We start from the raw sequence: 26312 nt of genomic DNA, 5'->3' as shown, positions 1-26312 counted from the left end.
TTTTTCTTTTTAATTTGTTTGGCTTTCTATATTTGGTTATATGAATTAGACAAAATAACTTCCTTCCAGTCTTAAAAAATTAGCCTTGTGTAGAAGCGACCTCTTTGCTGGCTCCATGTGCTGGGTAGTTCTGGCAGGCTGATTGGGGCCTGACAAGTGCCTACAGAGCCTGGGGCACTGGCCTGTCAGGCTGGAGCAGCTCTGGGCAGGGAGGCCAGGTCCATGTGGTGACACCTGTTGATCCTGCTTGCTCCCTTCAGTCAACAAAAATGGACTCTGAGCAGTGTGGCTGGGAATGTGCTGCAGTGGTGATGTAGTCAGGGCAAAGCACCCGAGTAGGGCTCCCACCTGCCCTATCAGGGTGGAGAGGGACGCAAACAATGGTGCTCACCGGCATCCCTGATTCTGGAGGATTCCCGCAGCTCCCAGAGTGCTCCCACAGCATCCAAGTCTTCTCTATTGGTCTTTGTCACTTATATGTTTTTCAGAAGCTGTTCCTTCATCCTTTATTTGTCTCTCAGAAGAAATTTCCCTCTGTATACATGAATATTCCAGTGTGCTTGTGGGACAGGGTGAATTCACTGTCCTTGTATGCTGCTGCCATCTTGCATCCCACTATCTAGCCTTTTAGAAAAAAAATTGCCAACCCCTGTTCTATTCCATCACTAAGATTTACTAATTTTTAACTTATTATATTTTCCTTAATACCCTTCAGCATATTATAATAGGGGTTCTTAAATCCTTGTCTGCTAATTCCAACATCTATGTCATCTTGAGGTCTCCATTGATTTATGGGTCCCCCATTCCTGGTTCTTCATATGTTTAGTGATTTTGGAGTATATCCAGGACATTATTACGGATACATGGTAGACACTCTGTGTTCAATTAGGTTCTTCTGAAGAATATCGATTTTTGTGGTGGTCATTGTTGCTACATCGTTGTCCTACCAGGACTGAACTGGAACTTCAAATGTATCTTTCCTGTGGTGACAGCAGCTGACATCTCTGTCCAGTTCTCTTGGCTTCTGTTGGCACTTGGGCCTGCCTCTCTCATGTGTAATTCAAAGGCCATCCAGAGATCTGGAAGGAGTTTATACACAGACGACTCTGGGGTTCAACCCCTCTGACTCTTCCCTTTTGGAAATTTGCCCCCCTCACACCTCAGCTGCTGTGCTTACACTGATCTTTGTCTGCCGTTTTTCAATCCAGAAGAACTACAGGCTTCTTTCTAAGTTTAAGCTACTCTGCATGGCCCTGGCTGGGACCTGCTCTCTGGAAAAAAGCCATTAAAAAAATAATAATAACAGGGAAATTACTCAGTGCTTGTTCCTTCCTCGAAGTTTAGAGCCCTCTCAGTTTTTGCTTTTTTTGGTCTCTCCACAGCATGTTAAGTAGTTTATATATTTTCAGAGTTCAGGCTCGTTAATTGAGGGAGGAGAGTCCACCAACTTCCAGCCATAAAGATGTACAGGTCCTGTCCCCACCCCCCTCCGCAATTCTAAATGGAATGTTACTATGAAAACTGTCTTAAGCCAATATGACATAAAGGGGAGAAGCAGTTACCATTCATTTATATGAAAAAATTTTGAGTGTTCTCAGACTGAGAAAATAACCTGCCAAATCATGCCAAATAACACATAAGACCTAAAATAACATTAACATGTAATAAAAGCATTGCCACTCTCCCCGCTGAGGGTGTCGCTGCCTCTGTAATGGCCACTGCAAAACAAACGCTAAATGCTTTTTATGCTTTTCACCATTTTTCATAAAAACAAAAATCCTCTTTGAATTTCTTCCAGTTAGCAAACATGGGTACTAGTATAGGTCTTTCATAAGAGCGAAGTGGCATAATGTAAACTTCCGAAAAGCAGGAGGTACCTGTAATTGTCACAAATCCTATCTCAAGTCTTTAAGTTCATTTGCACACCCCCTTGCGCGTGGGTCACTCTGGGAGCAGACTGCCGCAGAGGAAGCACTGAGAGGGAGAACGCACCTGGGGAGCAGGACGCTGCAGCGTGGCAGCCTTGCTGCTGCAGGTGTGGCTGGTGCCGGCTCCCATGGGCGCACCACGGCCACCAGCCATCTGCTCGGGGCCTCACCTGACAACACAACACATACTATTTCATACTATTATGTGTATAACCACATAATATATCAGTAATACCTTCCAGGCTGTTGCTACCTGCCCTACAAGGAACAGCCTGGGGGTAAATGCCTCTGCATACAGGATTAGGCTTATTTTAAATAAAAGTGATCCTCTGGGTCTCTCGCTAGTGCTTGAAGATAAATCTAAAACTGTCCTTTCATTTTACTGCTGTCCCTGAAACCCCTTCCCTGAACCGAGGCCTCCGGAGTTACGGCATGAACACCCGACCAGCCACCAGCCGCCAGCCGCCTGCTGGGCACCAGGGAAGCAGTCCACTGAGTTTGTCTCACGGTGGCGTTCTAATCTGACCCCAGAGGACACATTTGTTAGTGATCTGGGTCACAGGGAAGCAGTGGGGCTCTCATCAAAGCTGCCCCCAAGCCTATTTGAGTAACACCCTCTACAAACATATTTATGGGAGGTGATATGACAGATAAAGGGAAATAATGAGGAAAACAAAATAATTCAAAGCAGCAACATCTGTGATTTGAATGTATTCTCCAGAGAGAATACAGGAGGGGCGTCAGTGCTTCAGGACTCAGGCACTGCCTGGAAACAGAGGCCCCAAAGGCTGAGCTCACCAGTGTCTGTGACCAAGGGAGGGAGGGTCTCCCTGTCTGTTGGACATGAGGGGCACAAGGGAGACCACAGGCTGTAGCTGACCCAGAGAGGCCCAGCCTGTTCTCACGTCTGTTGCTCACATTGGCTCAGAATCAAAGAATCTGCTGCTTCCGAAGGAAACCACTATCAATTTTCATTTTTTAATTTAAAAGTTGACAAAGTTTGCTTGAGTTTTGTCAAGATGTGATGCTTAAAACATTCTGTGGTTTGTAAAGGGCCAGTCCTCCAAACCGTCTGCGTGTGGTGTCGGAAGTGGCCGCCTTGCCGCCCGCCAGTGCGCACCTGCCGGGAAGCAGGGAAGCCTGCACAGCCCTCCTCCAGGAGAGGCCGGGTCTCCCCCAGCTCCGTCGCCAGTGCGCACCTGCCGGGAAGCAGGGCAGCCTGCACAGCCCTCCTCCAGGAGAGGCCGGGTCTCCCCCAGCTCCGTCGCCAGTGCGCACCTGCCGGGAAGCAGGGCAGCCTGCACAGCCCTCCTCCAGGAGAGGCCGGGTCTCCCCCAGCTCCGTCGCCAGTGCACACCTGCCCGGGAAGCAGGGCAGCCTGCACAGCCCTCCTCCAGGAAAGGCCGGGTCTCCCTCAGCTCCATCGGCCGGTGACCTCGGAGCACTCATCTGGAACATCCTTGCCGGCAGGAGGTGTGGGGTTAGTTAGATAATACTTGTGGACACTATAAATATTATTGCCTCCTGCCCCGGACTCGGCTGACACATTTACTATCATTCCTCACAGGGTGCCCAGTGAGTTCAGGAGGTCAGAGAGGAGCAGACTGGTGGGGAGTGGGTCCACAGAGCCAGCCCTCTCCTGGATGAGAGCTGAGGGGACCCCATCTTGTCTGTAGAAAGTGCTGGAGAGTTAATGCTGAGGACCATGTGCATGTTATTTGAGTGTGTCCATGTGTGTGTAATCGTGTCTGTGTCTGTATTTTTATGAAGGTGTATGTATCTGTCTGTCTATGTGCATGTGTGTGTGTTTGTGTCTGCATGTGTGTCTGTATATCTGTGTGTGAATCTGTGCCTGTGTATCGTGTGTGTGTGTGTGTGTGTGTGTCAGTGTATACCTGAGTGTGTGACATTTCAAGACCAACCCTGACCTGCTCTTCCTACGAAGTGACATGGGTCCCGGGTGCCTCCCATCTCTCCTCTGGAAAGGTGTTACTGCTTGTTTGCTCTGGGTCCCCCGCCCCCCCGCAGGGTTAATTTACCTGGCTCGCACATGTTAAAGTAAAACCAAAGGATTTACTGTGCTGCTGCATTTGCGTGGACTCAGCTGAATCCGGTGGAGAGGCCCTTGGAGGCGGCAGCGACGCCAGCCTGACCTGTGGTCGAGGGCCTGGCTGAGTCTTGAGGGGCCTGACACACATCAGTGATGACCTTACCAAGCCCCTCGGGGCCAGCTTTGTCCAGGGCCTGCTCCAGAAATGGCTGTCTAGCTGGCCAGTGCCTCCCGACCTTTAACATTGGTCAGAGGTTGTAATGAGGACTAAAAGTTTGTATCCCCTGTCGTTACCACCCAGTGGCCATGCCATTTGCGCTTAATTAGTTGTAACTCTCCAGCCTCGGCAATCAGTTACCTGTGGGCTTCGAAGTCACTTTGTTGAAGTTCTCTGCTGGAAGAACCTGCCACAGCTGGGGAGCTCCATACCCGTCTGGGCCGTACTCTGCTGTTTGGTGGACTCCTGTCCTTGGAGCACTTTGATTCTGTCCTGATTCATGTCGCCTCTCACCGTCGTTGTTATTCGGTGCTGTCGGCCCAGGGCGTGCATGTCGGTGTTTGTAGAGTCGGAGTTAATGCTGGTGAGTTGCTGCCAAGGAAGCATTTGAGTTGTGCGGGGAGCCAGTGCCTCTCTGCAAAGCTTTGTCTTGGTTCTGGCTCTGGCTGCAGCTGCGCAGGCTGACATAGCGCTGAATGGCGCTCTGCCTTTTACACACCATGAGGCGCCAAAGCACAGCTCCTCTGCCCTTCGAATGGAAAGGGTCTGAATTCTGCCCAGCAAAGGTGGAATTTTGCTGCACAAGGCAACACCATTGGCTCACGTCCCAATCAAGGCCACCCTGGTAGTGCATGGCCACAGGATACTGTTTCTGTGTCCATGGCTCAGGCCTTGGACAGACCAGATGTGGACCCCAGAGATGGGGGTCCTCAGGAAGTGACCAGGTTACGGCTCACACATGCCTGCTGGTCCCTTGTCTTTTTGGAGGTAAAGAGAACAAAGGTTAGGCAGGAACTATGGAGCTTCCCACTGCCGTTGGTGTCTGGGTGGCCAAGTCCATCTGAGTATGTGGCCCCTATAGCATGGGCTGAGGTGCTGGGTCTTCTGGTGACAAGGACAGTGTTGGGGAGCAGGGTGAAGACCTGAGCCCCTCACTTGACCTCTGTGTCCTGCTCCCACACTGTGGTACCCTCCTGGCAGGATTCCCAGGAGACCAAGCTGCCCCAGGCAGTGGCGGCAGCCCAGCTGTTAGATTGGGGATTGCTACACAAGTACTGGGCGGTTGTCCTCCCCACCTTCGCTCGCACAGGGCTGAGGGCTGTGGACGGAGGGCTCAGAAAGGGAAGTAAGGCCCCATGTGTGGTGCTGACACTCGCTTCCACCCTGTTACCTTGGTAAATTTTCACAGTAACCCTGAGACATGAGTATTATTACCCCATCCTGGAAATGTGCAGGCGGTGGCAGGAAGGAAGTGTGTGGCCTGCACTGACTCGGGTCCTGACAGAGAGCCGCGTCCCCGCCTGTGTCCGTGGACCACGCCACACTGGCCAGGCCCAGTTCTGGCCTGAGAACCTCGCCATCTGCGGCGGGAGCGACGCTGGAGGGCACTTTGAGCCAGAACTTGGCTTTCTGACTCCTAAAATGTCCATTATGTGCTTAATTGCTAAACCACTAGCAAATTGCCACTTTAAACCTATTGAGTCTTCAGTTTAATTAGCTCGTTACAATGCAGCCTGCCGTCGAGGGTGTTCATGGGAGATGAGGAGAGCCGCCCGGGGGCCTGACCAGTGCAGGCGGGCAAGACACGCTCAAGGAGAAATTCCATCAACCAGAGACCTCCACGTTCTGGGTGAGAACGGAGAGCCCAGACCATCTCAGACTGCCACCTTCCCTTTGTCCCCGCGCCAGAATAATAAACCAGCAACCAGAGGCCGGCCATTGAAGTAGCAGGAGGACAAGCAGTAGCAGCTGAAAAGACGTCCCCAAATTAGGCAGAAGAAGGAAAATCAGCATTGAGAGCTATTCCTGCTACAAGGATGTTCTCAAGGAGAAGATTTCTTCTGACAACCAGCTAGAAAAAAACAAGCCAATAGGTGACTCGCACAAGTGAAATAAGTAAGTGAAAGCAGCTGACCTGCCCTTCCTGCTCACACCACTGAGCCCAATGGGGGTGGGCAGGGTCTGTGGGAGGGTCTGGGCGGCTCTGCAGCCCCAGGACACGACCCTATGACACGGGCATCAGACAGAGGTCTGCAAACATGCGAAGGCAGAACCCAGCAGCTCTAGGATGCAGGAAATGAGAAACAGGGTTGCAGGGCAGCGGTGAGCTGTCTGTGCCCAGGAGAGAACACGAGGCCATAGCTGGCCGGGCACCCTCAGATGGGACGGTGTGGGAGCCCCAACCACGGCACAGTGAGCTGTCCATAGACACTCAGACCCAGGGAAGCCTCTCTCTGGGGTTAGGCAGGTTCTTCAGTTTTCATGACTATTTTTAAATATTTTCCCTGTTAAATTCAAAGTTAAATTGAATGTTAAAAGTTTAGTAGAAATCAGAGGAGTCCGAATGGCTTTCTGAAGCATAACACTCAGAAGCCATCAAACAACAGATTTACCCCAAGAGAGAAGATGTCTGCACAGTGCAAAACAACACAAAGTGAAACGACTTAAGTGGCCGTACCTTTCACTGGAAATATCCCTGGACCAGTATATGAAGAGCGACGTGTTGACAAGAAAAGGCTTGAGAACCTATGAAGTTGTGAACAAATACTGTGAAGAAACAGGTCACAAAAAAGAAATGAATGTCTTTCAAAAGTGAAGTTAGAATAAATCTACCAGGGCGGGGTGTGTGTGTGTGTGTGAGATATTTCCCACCTGCCTGCCCCTGTGGGCAGATGTGATAAGCACTTTCACACAGGAGGACACAGGTGAGTCCTCAACTTTAAAATGCGCCCACTCCCAGGATCATGCCCTCACAGAGTGTGCCCAGCACTGACGGCAGAAGTTCAGAAAGAAGTGCACGTGCAACACACTGTGTGGATGTATGTTTCTTTCTCAGTGAGTAAAAAGTGCAAATTATTTTTTTCTGTGGATTTTTCAGGGCTTACTTCTGACCAAGTGCATCTGGTCTGAAGTTGACCTGGCTTTCATTTGCTCATTTCCCAAATTAATAAGATTTTGTAGTAACCAGCTGCCATAGAGGAATGCAGCAAAGGATTAGCTGAAGGTGCCAGTGAGGACTTCCAGTTCCTAAAGTGCAAAGTTTGTTGTTGTTGTCTTAAGGATAAGCCTGGTCCTTCGGCACCTTCTGGCCATGCCGGCCCTGCAGTTGTCAAAGGTAAATGCACAATGCTCCTGATCTGTGATGCATTACTAATCTTGGGAGAGACTGTGACTAAACACTAAGTCCTGACCACAACCTGAGCCATCTCTGGGGATCCCTCGTGGCCGCCTCAGCAAGGCACCTTCCAGAGTTCAGAGGTCACTCGGTGCCCCCAAAGTCTGGCCCTAGGCCCTGGGACCCACAGTGCTGTATCTTTGGGTCCCTGGATTTTGTCTTCCTAGAGGTCTAAAGACCAGCGAACATGGAAGGTCCTAGCCTCCCGGCTGCCCCGGGAGCTTTGCTAGATAGTCACCCATCATGTGATCCTTAAAAGGCGAGAGGAACAAGTGAGGAGGTTGCTACAAATACAGCCTCTGCTGGAGCCTGGCCAGGACATGAAGAGGGATAAAGAACATGCATTTTAGAGAAAACAGTGACTTGTATGAGTGATGAATGGAGCTAAAACCTCCAGGAGGGTAGCTCCAACACAGCTTGCATGGAGATCCTGGGGATTCACAGGGGCAGGAGATGGCACCTCCACCCCAGGGAAAGGCATTGACTCACCAACGGCCCAACCGAGAACAGAGAAGCGGGGCCAGACAGGGGCAGAGACCACTGGTCTTCTAAACCCAGCTCCCGTACACCAGCCCCTTTAGGAAAGAAGAGAAGACTGTCGGCTTGGCTCTCTCTGGATATTAATAAACAATTAGGGAGAGTCCAAATGGAGGGACACGTGACCCAGTCCTTTCCAGAGTCCATCAGGTAGGGGCCTTTAGACCTGTTAGAATGCAGATTCCTGTGATGGCCCAGGACGTGCTGAGTCTGGTGTCTGGTGGGACCCTGGGACCCAAAGGGGGTTCTTGTGCTGCTCTATGTGCTTGGATGTCAGGGCCACAGGTCACGGGGAGGCAAGGCCTCCCAGATTTTTTCCAAAAGCATACAGGGTAGCCCCCAACGTTCCAGGGCCCAGCGCAGTTGGAGCATGCTGTCACAGGAAGAGGTGGCACAGAGAACTGTGCCCTTGCCAGTGGCTAGCCCTATGTGCAGATCTGGGAGGCCAGTTGTTGCCAAGGACAGGGACTCTGGGCTGCTGTTTTGTGGGAGAAGAACTGGGCCTAGGGTAGGCTGTGCTGGACACCTGTCCTTTCTCACCCACATCATGGCCCCTCCCAACCCAGGGAGAACACCCCCTAGGGCAGGTGCCCCCAAACTACGGCCCATGGGCTGCATGCGGCCCCCTAAGGCCATTTATCTAGCCCCCACAGCACTTCCAGAAGGGGCACCTCTTTCCCTGGTGGTCAGTGAGAGGAGCACTGTATGTGGTGGCCCTCCAATGGTCTGAGGGACAGTGAACTAGCCCCCTGTGTAAAAGGTTTGGGGACCCCTGCCCTAGGAGATGTGAGCCTGTGACTCTGGTGAGGCCAGGATGTTTTCCTGTTGAGCAGCTGGGGAAGGAGGGAGAAACAGCCTCCTTCATGCCGAATGGTTACCCTCTGGTGCCACTTGTTACCCATCCTCAGGCATGTGGCAACGTCCAGGCCCCAGCCTTGTGGGCCTTTGAGTTTCTCCACAAGGGTGGGAATTCCCTCCGAGGGCTTCCTGGGAGGCTCCCTGGGGTGGAGCGAAGAGACACTGCCTCCATCTGACTTGTGTGTGTGATCAGAACAAGATGTGCAGCCAGGCTGGGGGCTCCGGGGACCTGCAGCTCTGTGGCAGTGGGACCCCAAGCAGGTCCTCCGGTCCCAGAAGCACTAACCCATTTTGCCTCACCTGGCTGAAACCTGATCCTTAGCAAGCATGTAGGGGGACCTTGTAAGTCACAGGTCATAGGCCAGAGGCCATGCTACCTAGAAGGGCCTATGTTAGACTGGTCACTCAGCTTCTCAGGCGATCTGGGGAAGAAACAACAGTGAGGCCAGGAGACCTTCTTCCGTGGGGAGCCCCCACAGTGACCCATAATTATAAGTGAGGAAACAGGCCAGGGTGGGGCAAGGCATCCTGACAGCCAGGGTGGGGCTGGATCAGAAGCAGCAGGACCCAGCCTCTGAGCCAGCCTCCTCCTCCAGCCTCACCCAGGACCCTTCCGAGTTGGGACAGGGCCTGCACAGGGCAGGACCCCAGCAGGACAGCGCCCCATGCTCTGCACCCTCCTCCCCACTGGGGACTGGGCACCCAGCAGCTCGGGAGACAGCTCTTCTTACAGTTTCCAAGGCCTCTCAATAGGCAGAACCTAAGTGGATGAAAAAGATAATTATGCCAAATATTGCTTAAGCAGAAGGAGTCCACCATTTATGTCAACATTCCAACTATTTTGAAATCAGGCTTAACATAGGAATTACACTTTTTTCTGAGTCTTACAATAGAACAAAGGAGAAATGGGCTCCAATAGGCTCGTGCAAGGGGGGCTTCAATCTTCAATACTCTAAGATCATTGCTGGGTTGATGGCCCAGGGGATCGAGGGAGCTGAGTGGCCAGCTGTGGGTCCCCACAGTCCCCTGAGAGCTAGAATGTGGGCAGTGGAGCTAGTTCCTCTGGGGAACCCTGGAAACCCTGGCCTTAGAAAGCTGTGTTTCTGGGAGGGGCCATTCTCTGGGCTGAAGATGGGGAGACCTCTAAAGAGAGTGTACTCTGGCCGGGTCCCCAGGGGGCAGCTGACAGCCTACCAGCTGGGCCTCCAAGCCACATTATTGGGACCAAGAGAAGAGTCCACTGGGTATGGGGCCTTGCTTCTCGAGCCCACGCCTGTCCTGCGGTGCCAGGACTGCCCCTCCTGTGGGGTCCCTGTCCCAACCCCCTCCCTGCTCTCCCACCCCCATGGGGTCCCAGCCCCTCACTCTCCCTCCCCGTCTCTATGGGGGGTGTTCCGTATCCCCAGCCCCACGCTCCTCCCCCCAAGGGGTCCCGGCCCCGTTGACACCCCTCTCCCCTGCAGGCTTCCACCTGTCCCACAAGGTCACCAGCGTGGTCCCTGAGAGTGCACTGCTCATCGTGCTGGGCCTGGTGCTCGGCGGCATTGTCTGGGCAGCCGACCACATCGCCTACTTCACGCTCACGCCTACCGTCTTCTTCTTCTACCTGCTGCCGCCCATCGTGCTGGATGCTGGCTACTTCATGCCCAACCGGCTCTTCTTTGGCAACCTAGGCACCATCCTGCTGTACGCCGTCATCGGCACCGTGTGGAACGCAGCCACCACTGGCCTGTCCCTCTATGGAGTCTTTTGCAGTGGCTTGATGGGTGAGCAGGTACCCCAGTCCGCCAGGCGGGTTCCGCAGGGTGGGCGACCTGGAGGTGGGCTCCGCAGGGCGGACTCTGGGCGGCCCCATTGTAAGAAAGCTCAGGGTGCAGAACACAGACGTAAAAGGTAGTGTTCAGGGTCAGTGAGAAATGTCACCTGTGCATCCACTTAACCCTCCTGTTTGTTTAAAATAAGGTTCAATTCATAAATAACTGTTGCACGTACAGCCCAGCATCCCCAGGCCAGGGCTCATGTCCTGCTTGGGAGTGAACTCCAGCTGGACCAGATCAGCCAGTGGGCTGGGCAGGTGGGAATGGCCACTGGCTGCCCCCGCCCCCCCCCCCCCGGGCAGGGAGGTGGGATCCGGCATCACTCCCGATCACCCAGCCCCCAGAGACAGAGCGGAGGGGGCCCCTCTGGCAGAGGCCTGCATCTGAGCCCCACAGCCCAGGTAAACATCCACCTAAGCAGAACATTTGGGTGTCCTTTCTACCCAAACCTTGAAGGAAAGGCCACACTCTGTTACATGCACTTGAAGCTCCTCCTCTGCTGTGTTTCCTGCAGTTTGGTTAACTCAGCCCTGGCGGACCTGCAAGGTGCACCCCACCCACCAGGGAGTGGGTCATTACCTGGAAAACTGGAGCAGGTGAGGCCAGAGATTCACCTGAGGCCTCGCACAGGTGTGCTGGCATGGTGCAGCCCTTAACGATGACCTGTCCGGGGGCTGCTCCAGCTGCCCCTGTTATATCACGGGTCTGCAGGTTTGCTGCTGGCCCTGGGGTAACCAGGGTGGTGAGAGGGTGGAGGTCAGCATCCACCGGGCGCCTGTCTGAGCATTCAGCCCCACCTCACGCACTTCCTCCATCACAGCCAGGCTCATGGCCATGAGCCCAGGTCAGTGATTTCCTTCTGAATGAAGGAAGAGCCTCATACAACACCCCACCACCATGTGTATTAAGACCTTGAAATCCTAGTGACAGAGGAGGTGGATTGAGGTAAAAAGGAACAAAGGCCCCTTGGTGAGAACAGTCACCTCACCTAGCACTCTTGTCACCTCAGGACTTTGTCCTTACCATGCTCTCTCAAGCCCCTCACCACTGGCACCACCCACCAGCCCAGCCCAGAGAGACCTACCAAGAGTGTCAAGGGCCACACACTCCTAGAAGCTGCAGGACCGTGCAGTGCAATTAGCTCATGTTTATTGGCATGCCTTTAGGTAGTCAGGACATACCTAAAATAACATGGCCATCTCTGGCCACTGGGCCCAGGGAAGAGTATCAGGGTTTAGAGCAGGGACACCATGACTGGCATCCAGGACACAGCTGGTGAGGCTGGGCATCAGCCCAGGTCATGGAGCAGAGCAATGCCCAGGAGCCAACATGTCTGCTCTGTTCCTGGGTAAACAGAGCTGGGAGCCAATGAAGCTAGGAGGGCAGGGCCCATCTTTGCAGACCTGCGGCTCAAGGCCCGGTGTACCCCTCTGCAGAGCGGTCAGCATGGGCGACCTGGGTCACTGTGCAGGCGAGCCAGCTCAGGGATAGGCCCTGCGGAAGCTCTGAACAGTTGGAGAGGCCCCTGCAGGTGGGCGAAGCCACAAGTCTTCTTGCTCTTGGTGGAGAGGGGGCTAGAACACACAGCTTGGTGGCTGCGAGCCCTCAGTCCAGTCCACAGAACCGTCCTGGCAGGGCCAGTGGGTAGTAGACTCCCCCACCAGGGAGGCAGGCAGGCTGCTCCCAGCCCTAGGTCGTGTCCTGCTTGGAGTGGCTGGCTTCTGGAATGTACCACTGGGTGGATCAGGGTCCTCTCTAGCTTGAGGCTGATGTTCAAGACTTTTAAGGATTGACTGGCCTGGACAGAAAGTGTGTGTCTGGGAGCCCCTGGTGTTTGAATCCAGGCAGTACTGTGTTCTGACATCTGCCCACTGACAGTGTCTGGGGTGGACAAGTGAAATCTATGATCCCCATTCCAAACGAGGTATTTTAAACTCACTGAAAGCTGGTTCTTTTAATACCTGTCACTTCTTCAGGACACTGTGACACTGGTACCAGGCTATGGGGCTCACAGAAAACTCTCTCTGGGGGAAAACCTCTGTGGAGACCACCTTCCCCAAGCAGACCTGGGTTTATGGCTGGGCCCTGAGGGAGAACTTGGCTCCTGCAGATGCCCCTGTCCCAGAACTCAGGGCATCCAGCCCACGTGTGTTCAGCCTCACCTGCCTTCCCTCTAGCTTCCCTGCCCTATAGGAGGAGGGTCTCTTCCAGCCCTAGGGCCTACCTGGCTCCTGGGCTTTTGGGGTCCACTTGGGCTGGGGAAGGGACTCAACACTAACAAGGCAGCAGGAAGACCCACAGCCAAGGTCCTCCTCCAACCAAGCCCAGCTGAAAGCAGGCCTGGCAACCGGACTAAGCCAGACAGACACCCACATGCACCTCCCTGAGGTTGTGGGTTCTTCACTGGGAAACGGGGTGTACACACGGCCTGTTGGTGACCTGGGACCTGAGATATCTCTGGGAGGATTACAAAGGGGGAAAGTGCAGTTCAGCACGACCTCCCCACCCAAAGGCACCCAGGAAGCCCCTGGAAGGAGCTGTGCTGCAGAAGGAAGCTGGGGGCTGGGCTCCACATGGACCCGCTCTTTCCAGGGCCTCCTTCCTTCCCCCTTCCCTTCCCAGCACCCCCAAATATGTCATTCATCTCCCCCCTCCCACTCCCCCACCCCCCTGTAGCCACTTATGTTGGGGGCCCTTGGGATTTTCCAAGGACAGTCATGGTTCCCAGGGTCCTGTGAGGCCTGCCCCCACCCCATCACCTCCCCTTAAGCTGGTCCTAGTTGTTCCAATCATAGCTGAGACATCATTTCCAGGGGAGCCTTCTTCCACCCTGCCAAGGCCCCCAGTGCCTTCCCAGCACCTATGACCCTGCATCTGTGCTCACGTGGACCCAAGCTGCAAACTCCCCAGGGCCGGGTCTGACTGCATGTCTCATGGCCAGGCATCACCGGAGCCCCTCATCTGCCTGCAGCGGGCTCCCCAGTAAGCCGGCCAGGAGCCTGTGCCTCATTTGGAATGGGGATCATAGGTCAGCCAGGCCCAGGGGGAAATGAAGTAGAGAAGCAGGGGTGGTCAGTGTCCTGTGGGTGGGCTGGAGCTCCCTGCCTTTGTTGAAGGACGGTGGGAGCCCCTAAAGGAGGCCAGTGGTCTGACTCAGATTCCCACACTAGCCAGCCTGAACCCTAAGAGTCAGAGTCCCCATCCCGGGGGGTTCCCAGCCCAGCAGCCCCAGGCAGCGTGGGGAGGCCGAGGATGTGCTCCTGCCTCCACTCCCCTCAGCCCCTCTTCTCTCCCAGGTCCTGGTGGCCCTGGGATGCTACAGGGACCCTCAGCCGCCCAGCCCTCTAAGGCTCTCCCTGATGCCCCGCTTGTCTCCCAGGAGACCTGAACGCTGGGCTGTTGGATTTCCTCCTGTTTGGCAGCCTAATCGCTGCCGTGGACCCAGTGGCTGTCCTGGCGGTATTTGAGGAGGTTCACGTCAACGAGGTCCTGTTCATCATTGTCTTTGGGGAGTCGCTGCTGAATGACGCTGTCACTGTGGTGAGAGGATGTGGGAGGGTCCTGGACTTGCCATAGAGCATCTCAGAGCTTTTGGTGGGAGGAACCATGTCTATTTAGTGCTGGAAAATGCAGAACCCCCACTCCCTGGGCATTGCCAGTGCCCCTCTTCAGTGAGCACAGGAAGAGCTTTGCTGAGGTTGCCCACAGAGCTCGAGTCTGCTAGTTGGTCCCAACATCCTAAAGACTTTGTGGTTAAACAACAGACCCTGGGCCAGCTCCTTTCATGGGGTGGGGAGTGGGGGGGCCTTTTCCTCTGCTTCCTCCTAACTTGGAATGACTGGTTGTTTTAATCAGATTGCTCCATTTGTGCTTTTACAGTTCTTACCTTCCCCCCAAACACACACACACACACACACACACACACACACACACACACACACTTCTTCACCATGATGATTTCACTGTTAAAATCCCATGGTCTCTGTTCCCAGAGCAGAGGGTCTTTAACTCTGGGTCAGATTGCTCCATTTGTGCTTTTACAGTTCTTACCCTCCCCCCAAACACACACACACACACACACACACACACACACACACACACACTTCTTCACCATGATGATTTCACTGTTAAAATCCCATGGTCTCTGTTCCCAGAGCAGAGGGTCTTTAACTCTGGGTCCATAGTTGGTGTCCTTCTTCCTGATTTTCCCAAGGGAATAAATAAGTAAACAGACAAAATTTCACCAGAATGAGGGAGCACTGACACTGTGCCCAGGACAGTGGTTTTCCCTTGGAGGCAGTGGCGCCAGGGAGCTTGTCAGGGCCTGTGGGTGGGCAGGGCCAAGAGGCCAAGTTAAAACTATGGGAAGTAAATAGAAGGTTCATGAACTGTCAGCCATCTTTGTGGCCATCTTTAAGTTTTTGAAACTCATCCCCAAATTGGGACCCAACCTTCCTGGAAGTGACAGTGTCTCTGAGCCAGATCTAGGCCAGGCTGCAGGCCCCACCGTCTACAACATCGACCCACAGACTGCAGACACTGTGGGATCTGGAGTTCCCTGTTTGCTCTAAATTTGCCTTTGGCTTCTCTTAAGAAATTCTTGTCCCTGCCGTTCCTTCAGGGTTCAGGAAATTGAAGAGCTTAAGGGCAGATTGCACCAGATTCCTTTTGTGGCAGAGGAGATAATCACCAGGGAATTGAAAGTAACTTGAGACTTAATGGGAAACCCAGTGCACGGCCCCTTTAAGGCTGGCGCTGCTCTGTCCTGAGGCTGTCCTGTCTCTGGAGAGGCGGCTCAGTTTATTACATGAGTCCCCATCTGAGTTTTTATAAAGAATCAGTGGTCTGGTTCCCAGTGTGTGCCACAACCCTGTGAGCAGGGATGTCTCCTTTTGTAAATATGCATTAAGCGCCCACTCCTTGGGGGTCCAGGAGAGCACAGATTTGGGAGCACAGAGATAGTTTCTTCCCAAAGGGCCCACAGCCCACCCAGGGCAACACCTTGGCCTCCCTGGGATAAAGCCTGGCGCCTCATTTAGGAGACCTTAGGCTTAGAAAACACAGCTGTCTCCACAATTGAGGCCTAGGATAAGGTTTCTGGGCGTTTTATCTCAATGTCTTGATGGGATGAAGTTTAAACATCAACATGCTAAGATACCAGGGGGTGTGACCCCACATCAGGGGGGCAACATAACAGCAAAGTCACCAAAGACAAAACTCGGGATTTGTCTTGGAAAATGAAATTGAGACTTGAACGCAGTAGGTTAGCTTTTGGCTGCCCGTTTTGCCCAGCATAGGAAAGGGCCAGGTTTGCTCCTGAAGATTCTAGCTCCTTCCAGAATGTTCTGCCTCCCAGATCTTCCCCCCTCCCCGCTGGCTCGTCTTTGGCCTTCTTCCTATTGACCATTACTGCCCCATGGTGATTTTCCTCGCAGCAGTTTTCAGGTTCCAGAATAGATGACTGCTACAAGCTCCTCTCTCCAGCCGCACAATCCCCAAGGCCCAAGACAGGGAGGGGTCAGTGCTGTAGAAGGGCTGACCCCATGTCTGGTTTGCCTCTCTGTCCCCCAGGTCCTGTACAACGTGTTTGACTCTTTCGTGACGCTGGGTGGTGACAAGGTGACTGGCGTGGATTGCGTGAAAGGCATAGGTGTGTGGTTGGCGGGTCCGTGTGTTGGGAATGCTGGGACCGCATCTCTCTCTCCAGAATGCGGCTACTGTTTGTCAGTGTCTCTACGAGCTGTGGAGCTGGGACAGGACAGGCTTTGGTACCAGCCTGCCCCTGCAGCCCACAGCCTGACAGTCCTTCCTGTCCCCAGCATGTTTCACAAACACGGTTTCACTGGGTTCCAGCCACCCTGGGAAGCCCGAGGGTCATTATCCCTTCAGACCCACAAGGAATTCAAGTTGGAGGATGTGGGTCCTGGTATCCTGGAGGGTCTAGGAGGGCCCTAGGTGTTTCTCTGAGCATGGATAATGGCAGTCTGGCTGTCCCTGTGGGTGCAGGGCTTGGTCCTTACTGCTGACCCACGCCCGAGGGCCAATTGTCACAGTGCTCTCTCTGTAATGAGAACAGGCAGCTGGACCTCCTATGAGCCACAGGACTGTCCTCTCCCCAGTTTTCCATGTTGAGGCTGGAGGAGTCCAGGCCTCTCTTCCAGAGAATAGGCCTCTTGTTTACTGAGCTGTTGGCGCCTCTGTGGGGAGGGTTACCAGGCAACTGACATGAAGAATGGTCTGGAAGGAAGGCCAGCCTGACCAGCCTGGCCCACGCCACATGGGTCAGGCCACGCTGAGGCCACAAAGGGCCATTCAGGCAGCCCAGCGTTGCATCCTTGCCCCTTGCAGTGTCCTTCTTCGTGGTGAGCCTGGGGGGCACGCTGGTGGGGGTCGTGTTTGCCTTCCTGCTCTCACTGGTGACCCGCTTCACCAAGCACGTGCGCATCATTGAGCCCGGCTTCGTGTTCGTCATCTCCTACCTGTCCTACCTCACCTCCGAGATGCTGTCCCTGTCGGCCATCCTGGCGTAAGTTTTCCCTCACTCCCGCAGGCCCCAGAGCCCAGAGCACGCCCTGGTGGCCCTGCTGAGTGGGGTGCGCTGCAGAGCCACTGAGAGCTAAGCAGGGAGCAGGGCCCGCCCCAATGGGCAGGGCAGGAGTGATGCCCTCGCTCGCTCCCCTAGCCCTCCGGAGGCACAGCCTCTCATAGCCCTTCTCCAGCCCTCTGTCTGCCTGGCCCACTTTCCAAGCCAGAAGGAAAGTCCCTGAGGGGGAAAAGAATTTGATCTATTTAGCTTTTTAAATATGGAGTTGGAGTTCTGATGCAATTGTCCCAGCTGCAAGCCAGCTCTGAGCCAAAGGGGAGGGGCTTTGTGTTCCGGGCCCACACCCTGCCCCTCCCTCTCAGGTCTGCCCTGCGCCACCCCTCAGAGCCAGCCCGCCTGGCTTGGCCAGAAACTGGCTGCCTGCTCTGTGGCTCAGGGTTCAGGCCCCAGAGGCTCACGCCATATGGCAGTGATATCAGGTGCCAAAGCCCGGCTCGGGCCCAGCTTAGGGTGTTGATTTTCATTAGGAGCCCAGAGTTCATGGACAGTAGGGCTGACAAATTAGGTAGACATTTGACCAAGACACAGAGGCCCTGAGGTGCCACCAAAGAACAGCAGGCAAATGACCCACGGGGAGCAGGACGTGGCCCGTGGCCTCACAGCGGGCCGTTCTGTCCCCCAGCATCACCTTCTGCGGCATCTGCTGTCAGAAGTACGTGAAGGCCAACATCTCAGAGCAGTCCGCCACCACAGTGCGCTATACCATGAAGATGCTGGCGAGCGGGGCCGAGACCATCATCTTCATGTTTCTGGGCATCTCAGCAGTGGTCCCCCAGATCTGGAGGTGGAACACAGCGTTTGTGCTCCTGACGCTGGTCTTCATCTCTGTGTACCGAGCCATTGGTGAGGGCGTGGTGCGGGGGTGTAGTGCGTGGGGTGGCGGGGGACAGTGTGCGCATGGGGGGACCATAGATAATGAAAGGGGTTGGAGGACCATGAGGGACCATGGGAGATGGTGGGGGACAGTGGGGATGGGGCATGATGGGGGGTGATGGAGGGTGAAGAGATGGGGAATAGGAAACCATAGAAGACAACGGGGAGACGGCACAGTGGCGGGGTGACATCGGAACGGGCTGAGGGGGGCCTGTGGGAACCAGGGACTCGGTGTTTGCCCCAGTCCAGGGAAGGGTGGCTTCAGGAGCCCCTGCAGAGCCTCAGACAGACCTTCAGTAGTCCTCAGAGGGGGTCCAAGCCATCTCCTGGCCTCACCACAGTGAGACTAAGGTAGGACAGCTGAGGAGCAGAATGGAAGGGTCAGGATGGAAGGTTCCAAAACTCAGAGGAACCCATTTGGTTTCCCACTGACTCACTCTGGATGTGGCAGAGTGACTCAGACACAGTGTAGTCCCTGAGGAAATGACCATGGCATGTGTGAGGCAGGAGCCCACGTGGCTGCACCCAGCACCTGTCACCATCCCTGCTGGGTGGTGCCTTGGGGGCCAGTAGGGGTGAGAGGTTCCCAGTGATCACGCCTGCTCCTCCCTCAGTCTCTGGGGACTAAGGGCTCCAGAGAGCAGAGGCCATGATGGGATAGAGTCACTCTCTTCCTGCTGCCCTCAATGTGGCCTTTGGTCCTGGCACTGCCTGAGGTAGCAAGAGGTAAAGACAGCCTTGGTCCCACGGAGACCGGACAGTGTCAGAGCTGCCCAGCGGCCTGACACCACCCACTTGGAGTGTCAGAGTATCCAGAGAGAGACCTGCCTCCAAAGGGGAACAACGCACATGGTGAGCAGGACTACAGCATGGCGTTTTCACCATCCCCTATGCTAGATGCCGCTGTCACCTGTCACCGCCTTCCAGTCCAGGAATTCCCAGGATGGAATTCCTAAATGTTACCTTCCCAGTGCAGCAGCTGCCAGGGAGGGCGATGGCAGGGCGCACGGTCCCCTGTGGGAGCTGAGTGCATGTCTGGTGCCTGCAGGTGTCGTCCTGCAGACCTGGATTCTGAACCGGTACCGCATGGTGCAGCTGGAGATCATAGACCAGGTGGTCATGTGCTATGGTGGCCTGCGTGGGGCTGTGGCTTTTGCCCTGGTAGTCCTTCTGGATGGGAACAAGGTCAAGGAAAAGGATCTCTTTGTCAGCACCACCATCATCGTCATCTACTTCACTGTCATCTTCCAGGTAGCTTCCTGCACCGCACCAGCCACACCTCGCTGTCCTCCTGACAGCCCTCCATGCCTCACCCCACCAGCCGCAGGGGCGGCCCCACCATCGCCATGCTCTCCAAAGAGTCTTAGCAAGCTCCAGGCCCTAATTAGATTTTATAATTTTAGTAAGTAGGAGCTGTTTTGTAGGTTTTCATGTGGCCCCACAGGGGACACAGCATGATTTGGCCTAAAAATGTCCTTCCTTAGCTGTCACTGGTTAACGGAGCCCCAGTTAATATTTTATCACCCCACCTGACCTTGCTTTAGGCTCATCTGAGAAGCTGGTTTCAGGCACTCAAGAGGTATCAGTAGACCTCCAGGGGCTGTTGTGGGGGCTCCTCAGCAGGGAAGGCCACAGACCTGCTGGGTCCCTGGATAAGGTGGCCCACTTTACCATGTGTGTGTGTGAGGGGGGAGGGCGTGGATTCACACACTGGGGGCCCAGTGGACTGGAGCAGGGTACCCCTGGGGCCTGCCCAGGCTCTCAGGGTCAGTGTACCCCCATCTCCCAGGGCCTGACCATCAAGCCCCTGGTGCAGTGGCTGAAGGTGAAGAAAAGTGAGCACCGTGAGCCCAAACTCAACGAGAAGCTGCATGGCCGGGTAGGGGGCGGAAGGAAGGGAGGAAGAGGTGGGAGAGAGGAAGAGGGTTGGTGGGAAGGGGCAAGCATGAGGAGCACAGGGAGAGCTGTCAAGTGACACCAACCCTCCTATCTGTTCTGGAAAGGCTTTTGACCACATCCTCTCGGCCATCGAGGACATATCAGGGCAAATCGGACACAATTATCTCAGAGACAAGTAAGTGGCTGGCATGGCCCCTGCCTGGGTGAAATGGGAACCTTGGAAGACACTTTTGTCTCAACTGCTCCTTTCTCTCCCTCCTCCTCTACCCAGTGTCTGACTCGAGACCCTCAGGGTACACAGTGCTGCCTTTCCCTTTAAATCTAACCCCACAAAACCCTAACTACAAAGAACACTGCACTCAAAGGAGCCAAAACGTCCAGGTCCCCTCCTCCTCCCGGGACCCCCTCCTCCCCCAGTGCACTGAGCCTTTTCTGGAGGTTCCTCTTCAAGTCTGGTCCAGCCCCCTCTTCTGACCCAAATGACTAGTCACTGTTCTAATTGTGTTGAATTTAGAAACTCTGGGCAGCCTGGTTCTGTGAGAGCTGGGGAAGGGGGGTTCTCATCCCCTGGCCTGTGCCTCATGCAGGTACAATGTGCCCCCCATCACTAGCCTGAGCTCGAGGCCCCTCCCCTCCCCTCCCCCAGCCCCACCCTGTCCTCAGCCTGCCTTTCTGGAGGGTTACCTAGTCACTTGGAAAACTCTCTGCAATATAGAATTAAATGAGAAAACAGACCCCACAATTCTATGTACATTCTAATGAAACTGTCGTCAGGTAGGGACGTAGTAACAAAGTATAGAATTGTGAAATAGACACAGTTCCGGTTTATTGCTTTTATTTTAAAACTCACCTTTGTGGTTGTTATAAATACTATATAAAAGCCCGAGAGAAAGGGGTCTTTTGTGTTCACCCAGCTCTGGGAGACCGTGCTTAGTGAGTCTGGGTAGTGGATGGGGAATGCCCTGCCCCATCCTCCTGGGGCCTTGCCCACAGCTCACCGGGTGCTGACACTATGTGGTTCCATCTCTCAGGTGGTCCAATTTTGATAGAAAATTCCTCAGCAAAATTCTTATGAGAAGGTCAGCCCAAAAGTCACGAGATCGAATTCTTAATGTTTTCCACGAACTCAACTTGAAGGATGCCATCAGCTACGTGGCCGAGGTACCAGGCAGTCTGCGTGCCCTCTGTGTTGGAGGTGGGGCTGAGGGATCCAGACACGGGATGTGGACAACCACTGGGGTCCTCCTGCACCCGAGGCCATGAGTGGGTGGGTGGCTGCTACAGGTGGCACCATACTGTTCTTGATGATCCACACATAAATCTGCATGAGGCTCATGGGTCCTCCAACACCCTGGGAAAGTTATATGACAGCTCTCTCTCTCACACAGGCAGCTAAGGCATAGAACCCTCCCCCATTATTCTATAGGACACTCTACAGTGCTGACCTCTGAGGCCAGGTAGGGAGTTATGGGACCATGGCACCCAACATCTACGCACACACATGAATGTGCATACACATGTGTGAGCACACATGCACGCACAGAGAGAAACAGCAATGATGTCTTCTTGAGTCCCATGGGGGGAGCATGGAACACACCCGTGCACAGGCTGTGGTTCTGAGGTGGCCTCCGCATCACCTTGTCCCTCCAGGTGAGCAGGACTCTCCTGCATTCACAGAGCCCCCTGCCTTCTCCAGGTAAATGGGTCCAGCCCCAGGTCTCAGAGAAGGCTCTCCACCTCCATGCATGCAGGGTGTGGCATCAACGAGCAGGGCTCAAGGATGCCACACCCTCATAAGGGATGAGCCTGTTCTGGAGGCTGCATGGTGACACCCAGAGCACCTTGCTGTTTCTCACACCACTTCTCTAGCAGCAGCCTCCAGCCACTCACAGTTAGGACTCAGGATTGTCAGATGGTACGTGAGTCATGGTGGGTCTCAGGTTCAACCCTGCCCCTCATGGGACATACAGCCTGGCTGGCTACTTCCCCAGTAGCCACACACCTCCTAACAGCACTTCCTTGCTTCTCAACACACGTGTCCACCACATGGCCATTACATTGGTCACTAGGCTGCCTCTGCCACATGCATGACTCCATGCATGCCTCTTGGGCCTCAAGGTCACCTGATGCCCTGCACGAGCCTGGGTCTAGGCAGGTCCTGAGCTTGCTCCTCCCTGCCCCCAGTGTGTGATCTATAACAGTGACTTCCAGGCCATCCCACACAGCCCTGCTAGGCACTACTGCCCACACTGGCACCTGGCATTCACAGCAGCAGGGTCACTTCAGAGCCCTGCCCAGGCCTCCTCTGAGGGGCTCAGACCAGGCCCTCCCTGCCTTCCCTTGCACCCTCAGTCTGCAGGTCTCATGCCTTCCCTATGTCCTCTCCCATGCCAGCTGAGGTCTCAGCAAACCCTGTGGCCTCAACACAGAGGTGCGGTTAGGAGACTGGAAGCGTCTTGTTTATTCAGAGGGAAATGACTGCTGCCTCTACGGGGCTCCTCTGCCCCACATGCACCAGACACTGATGCCAGGTTACTCAGAAGGATCAGGTGCCCCTGGCAGAGGAGCTGGGGAGCCACTGGGAAATAAGGAGGGGGGCCCCATAACCATCCACTGAGCCAGCACCAGCCCAACCCACATGCCCCAGACCTCCAGCCTCACCTATACCTGCTACTCCCCATATCCAACCCCTGACTGTACCCGTGGGCTCCTCCCCGGTCAGGCCTACTAAGACAGCACCAGGAGGTGAACTTGCACCTTGCTATCTGTCCTCAGTAGGTTGGGCCGACCTGGCCTCCCTTCCCAGCTCCAGCCCCGTCCCCTAAGGGTTGACCCCAGCACATGGCCCAGCCCCCACCAACAGGAGTGCGGCTATGACCTGTTCCTTTCGCGTGCTGCTCTGTGTGGTCTCAGTCTGAAGATTCAACTCCGGAGGATTTCCATCTTGGAGAAATGAGGACAGCTGGTTTGGACTCCCAGGGGGGACAGGGCCACCTTCCTAATCCCATGGAGTTCTGTCACACTTTCCCCACATGCCCACGGTACCCACTGGGGTGCTGTGTCCTTCACACACAGCTGTATGCTTGCTTTCCTCTTCAATGTAATGGCTAACTAACCGCTCAGCTGAGTCAAGCCTTGGCTGTGGCCTCTGAAATCTAGCTCTCCAGGCTGAGGTGTCCTGGATCCAGAAACAGGGTGACATGGCTCTGGTGCTACGGGTTTCCCTGAACTCTGTCGGAGTGCCTGGCCCGGCCTGGGGTGCTCCCTGTCCTTGCTTATGCAGGCTGTCTCCTCACAGGGAGAGCGCCGTGGGTCCTTGGCCTTCATTCGCTCCCCCAGCACCGACAACATGGTCAACGTTGACTTCAACACGCCACGCCCGTCCACAGTGGAGGCCTCTGTCTCCTACCTGCTGTATGTGCCCAAGTTCACCCCGTCTTCCACTCCCCCCCATGACCCTGGAGGCTGCTGCAGGCAGGAGTAGGGGATGGGTATTCCCTGCCCAGCACTTCCCAGTTCCTCCTGACAGTCACACCAGGGGCCCCTCTGAATAGACACCAATCACTGGGCATGTTGGGGTCACTGAGAGGTGTAAACGGGGCAAGTGGAAACTCCCAGCTCGAACACCATGGGGGAGGCATGGAGTGTGAGGAGGAGTATGGAAAAAGGTGGGTACCAGGTGTTCCCCCGCACAGATAAGTTCACCGTTATGATCCCGTCAGTGTGTTAGTGTCAGCAGAGGGAGAGAGGGAGAGAAGAGGGAAGGGAAGCCAGGCAGCAGATCTGGGGCCAGGGCCTCCTGTCTTGGCTGAACCAGCGGCTTGGTGGGTGCTTGTAGGCAGTGGAGGGCTGTTCTTGGCCTTGTCAGCCAGTGCCCAGGTGCTGGGCAGAGGCAGTGAGTACATGGGCACACAGGTGAGCTCACAGCTGGGATCTTTAGAGGGGCTGTGGGAACTGCACACAGGTAAGGTCAACCTTAAATAGGAGGCCTCCTGAGGGTCAATCTGACCAAAGCCCCAGGGCGAGGAGTCCCAGGACCAACCTTCGAGGCAGCAGCTGGTGCCCAGGCCAGGGGGCACAGGGGCAGGAGGGGTTGGCAGGAGAGCGATAGAGCTCCCAGACACTCCACATGGTCCCACGTAGGAGGGAAAACGTCAGTGCGGTGTGCCTGGACATGCAGTCCTTGGAGCAGAGAAGAAGGAGCATCCGCGACACTGAGGACATGGTCACTCACCACACACTGCAACAGTACCTGTACAAGCCCCGGCAGGAGGTGGGCTTGCCAGCGGGTTGGGGGCGCCTGCCCAGAGCCCCTCGGGATCCCGGCCAGGGAGAGACTCGGGTGGGGGCACAGCTTCTCTTCTCCTCTCCCTGGAGCGAAGGGAGAGATCCTTATCTTTAGGGTAGACACCACTCAGGCTGCAAGGTCAGGGCTCAGCTACCAGACAGGTAGTCGCGGGGCTCTGTCTGGCCAGCATCTCAGGAAGCCTGCCCTGGGGTGACACTGGGTGGAAAGATTGGGGTGCCTCCAGCTCTGCAGATCACCACCAGCTGTGACTGTCCCTCTCACCTCCCCCCTTCCCCAGTACAAACATCTCTATAGTCGACATGAGTTAACTCCAGAGGAGGACGAGAAGCAGGACAAGGAGATCTTCCACAGGACCATGAGGAAGCGCCTGGAGTCCTTCAAGTCGGCCAAGCTGGGCATCAACCAGAATAAGAAGGCAGCCAAGCTGTATAAACGAGAGCGTGCCCAGAAGCGGGTGAGGGTGCTAAGCAAGTGACCACGGGACAAGGGAGACCATGAGTCTGGGGGTGGGTGGGGTAGGGGGTGCAGAGTGTGAGGGGAGGCATGTGCGGTTGAGGTTACCATGGGACCATGCTGGTCAGCGATGGAACCACCAAGGCAGCCCCGTTCAGGAAAGGACTGGGCGGGGAGGGGATCGGGCTGTACACTTATCTGTGAGGGGTTTCATTCCATGTTTCAGAGAAACAGCAGCATTCCCAATGGGAAACTGCCGATGGAGAGCCCCGTACACAATTTCACCATTAAGGAAAAAGGTACCTACTGGGGCCACGGGAAAACATGCTTGTCAGGAAGAATTCAGGAGACCCTCTTGTCAGAGTGGCAGTGATGACAACCCTCTGGGCGCGCTAGGAGCCCTGGAGCAGGCCTTCCCTGTCCCAGCGCATTTCCCTTGTGCTGCCCTTCCTTTGCCACCAGATTTGGAACTTTCAGACCCAGAGGAGACTCCCAACTACGACGATGAGGAGATGAGTGGCGGGATCGAATTCCTGGCGAATGTCACAAGGGATACAGCTACAGACTCCCCCTCAGGTGAGGGGATGAGGAATGGCCCTCTGCTGCCTCAGAAGTGAACACAGTGATTGGATAAGGACAGGACTGGGGAGGTCTGTGACTGTGCAACTGCACATGGCATGCTAGTGCTTTCTGCTCTGAGAGAAGAGAGTTCTCACTTATACTGCCCATGCTGTGGAGAGGGAAAGCATGGGGTGGAGGGCCTGAAACCCCAAAGGCACATGACTCTGAACTTCCAGGTAATCTCCAGGTGATGGCTGCAGGACACAGCGATGCCTGACCCCTGGGCAGCACCCTCCCTCTTGCCATTCCAGGTGCAACTGGGAAGCTGATCAGACACTGCCCTTTCTCCTAGGAGTTGACAACCCTGTATTCTCTCCGGATGAGGATCCGAGCATCCTGTCCAGGGTGCCACCCTGGCTGTCTCCTGGGGAGACTGTGGTGCCCTCCCAGAGGGCTCGTGTGCAGATCCCCTACTCTCCTGACAACTTCCACCGCCTGGGTCCCTTCCGCCTCAGCAACAAGTCCATGGACTCCTTCCGGATGGCTGAGGGCTCCAAGGAGCAGCCCCACGCCCCTCTGCCTGAGTCCACGCACATGTAACTGGATCCTTGCCCTTCCCTAGCCCCTAATGCCTGCTCTCTCCTCAGCTCCTCTCCCCAGGCATCTGCCTCTCTCTTGGTCCTGGACCTGACCTCTGCAGACTTTCTTCAGCTGCTCTTCCTCTCGTTAAGCCTGTTCCCACCAGCCTGTTGTTCTGGCCAGACATTTCTTAGGAGACCATCTGAATCTCTGCTACTCCATCTGGGATACTGGGATACAGAACTGGTTGAGGATTTGTCGTTTTAGCCTATTGGTTAGAATTTCCTCTTATTGGATTGTCAGTTTGAACACTAATTACTCTGAGATAAGTATTTAATCCATGCAGTCAGACCATGAATCTAAGGCACAAGCTCAGAGACTGGCATGGTCTGGGTGCTATGTGGATTGAGAACATCTATTTTTCTCCGAGGGCCCTGGGAAAACCCACACGA

General features: G+C 55.0%; 1 protein-coding gene across 1 annotated transcript in view; it reads left to right on the top strand.

Moving 5' to 3' along the window:
• The window catches only part of SLC9A3 (solute carrier family 9 member A3), a 47137-nt gene extending 21256 nt beyond the window's left edge, over positions 1-25881 (top strand). Inside the window, exons 2-16 of the mRNA XM_066243079.1 lie at positions 10229-10531; positions 13962-14122; positions 16154-16232; positions 16931-17108; positions 17809-18029; positions 19108-19310; positions 19849-19938; positions 20063-20133; positions 20990-21119; positions 23257-23372; positions 24102-24231; positions 24545-24721; positions 24947-25019; positions 25183-25296; positions 25634-25881. Coding sequence (XP_066099176.1) covers positions 10229-10531; positions 13962-14122; positions 16154-16232; positions 16931-17108; positions 17809-18029; positions 19108-19310; positions 19849-19938; positions 20063-20133; positions 20990-21119; positions 23257-23372; positions 24102-24231; positions 24545-24721; positions 24947-25019; positions 25183-25296; positions 25634-25881 — 2294 coding nt within the window. The remainder of the gene's footprint in view (positions 1-10228; positions 10532-13961; positions 14123-16153; positions 16233-16930; positions 17109-17808; positions 18030-19107; positions 19311-19848; positions 19939-20062; positions 20134-20989; positions 21120-23256; positions 23373-24101; positions 24232-24544; positions 24722-24946; positions 25020-25182; positions 25297-25633) is intronic.
• The last annotated feature ends 431 nt before the right edge of the window (positions 25882-26312 follow it).

This window comes from Saccopteryx bilineata, chromosome 1 (assembly GCF_036850765.1).
Source record: "Saccopteryx bilineata isolate mSacBil1 chromosome 1, mSacBil1_pri_phased_curated, whole genome shotgun sequence".
Taxonomy (NCBI): domain Eukaryota; kingdom Metazoa; phylum Chordata; class Mammalia; order Chiroptera; family Emballonuridae; genus Saccopteryx; species Saccopteryx bilineata.
This window is presented reverse-complemented; position numbering and strand designations above follow the sequence as displayed.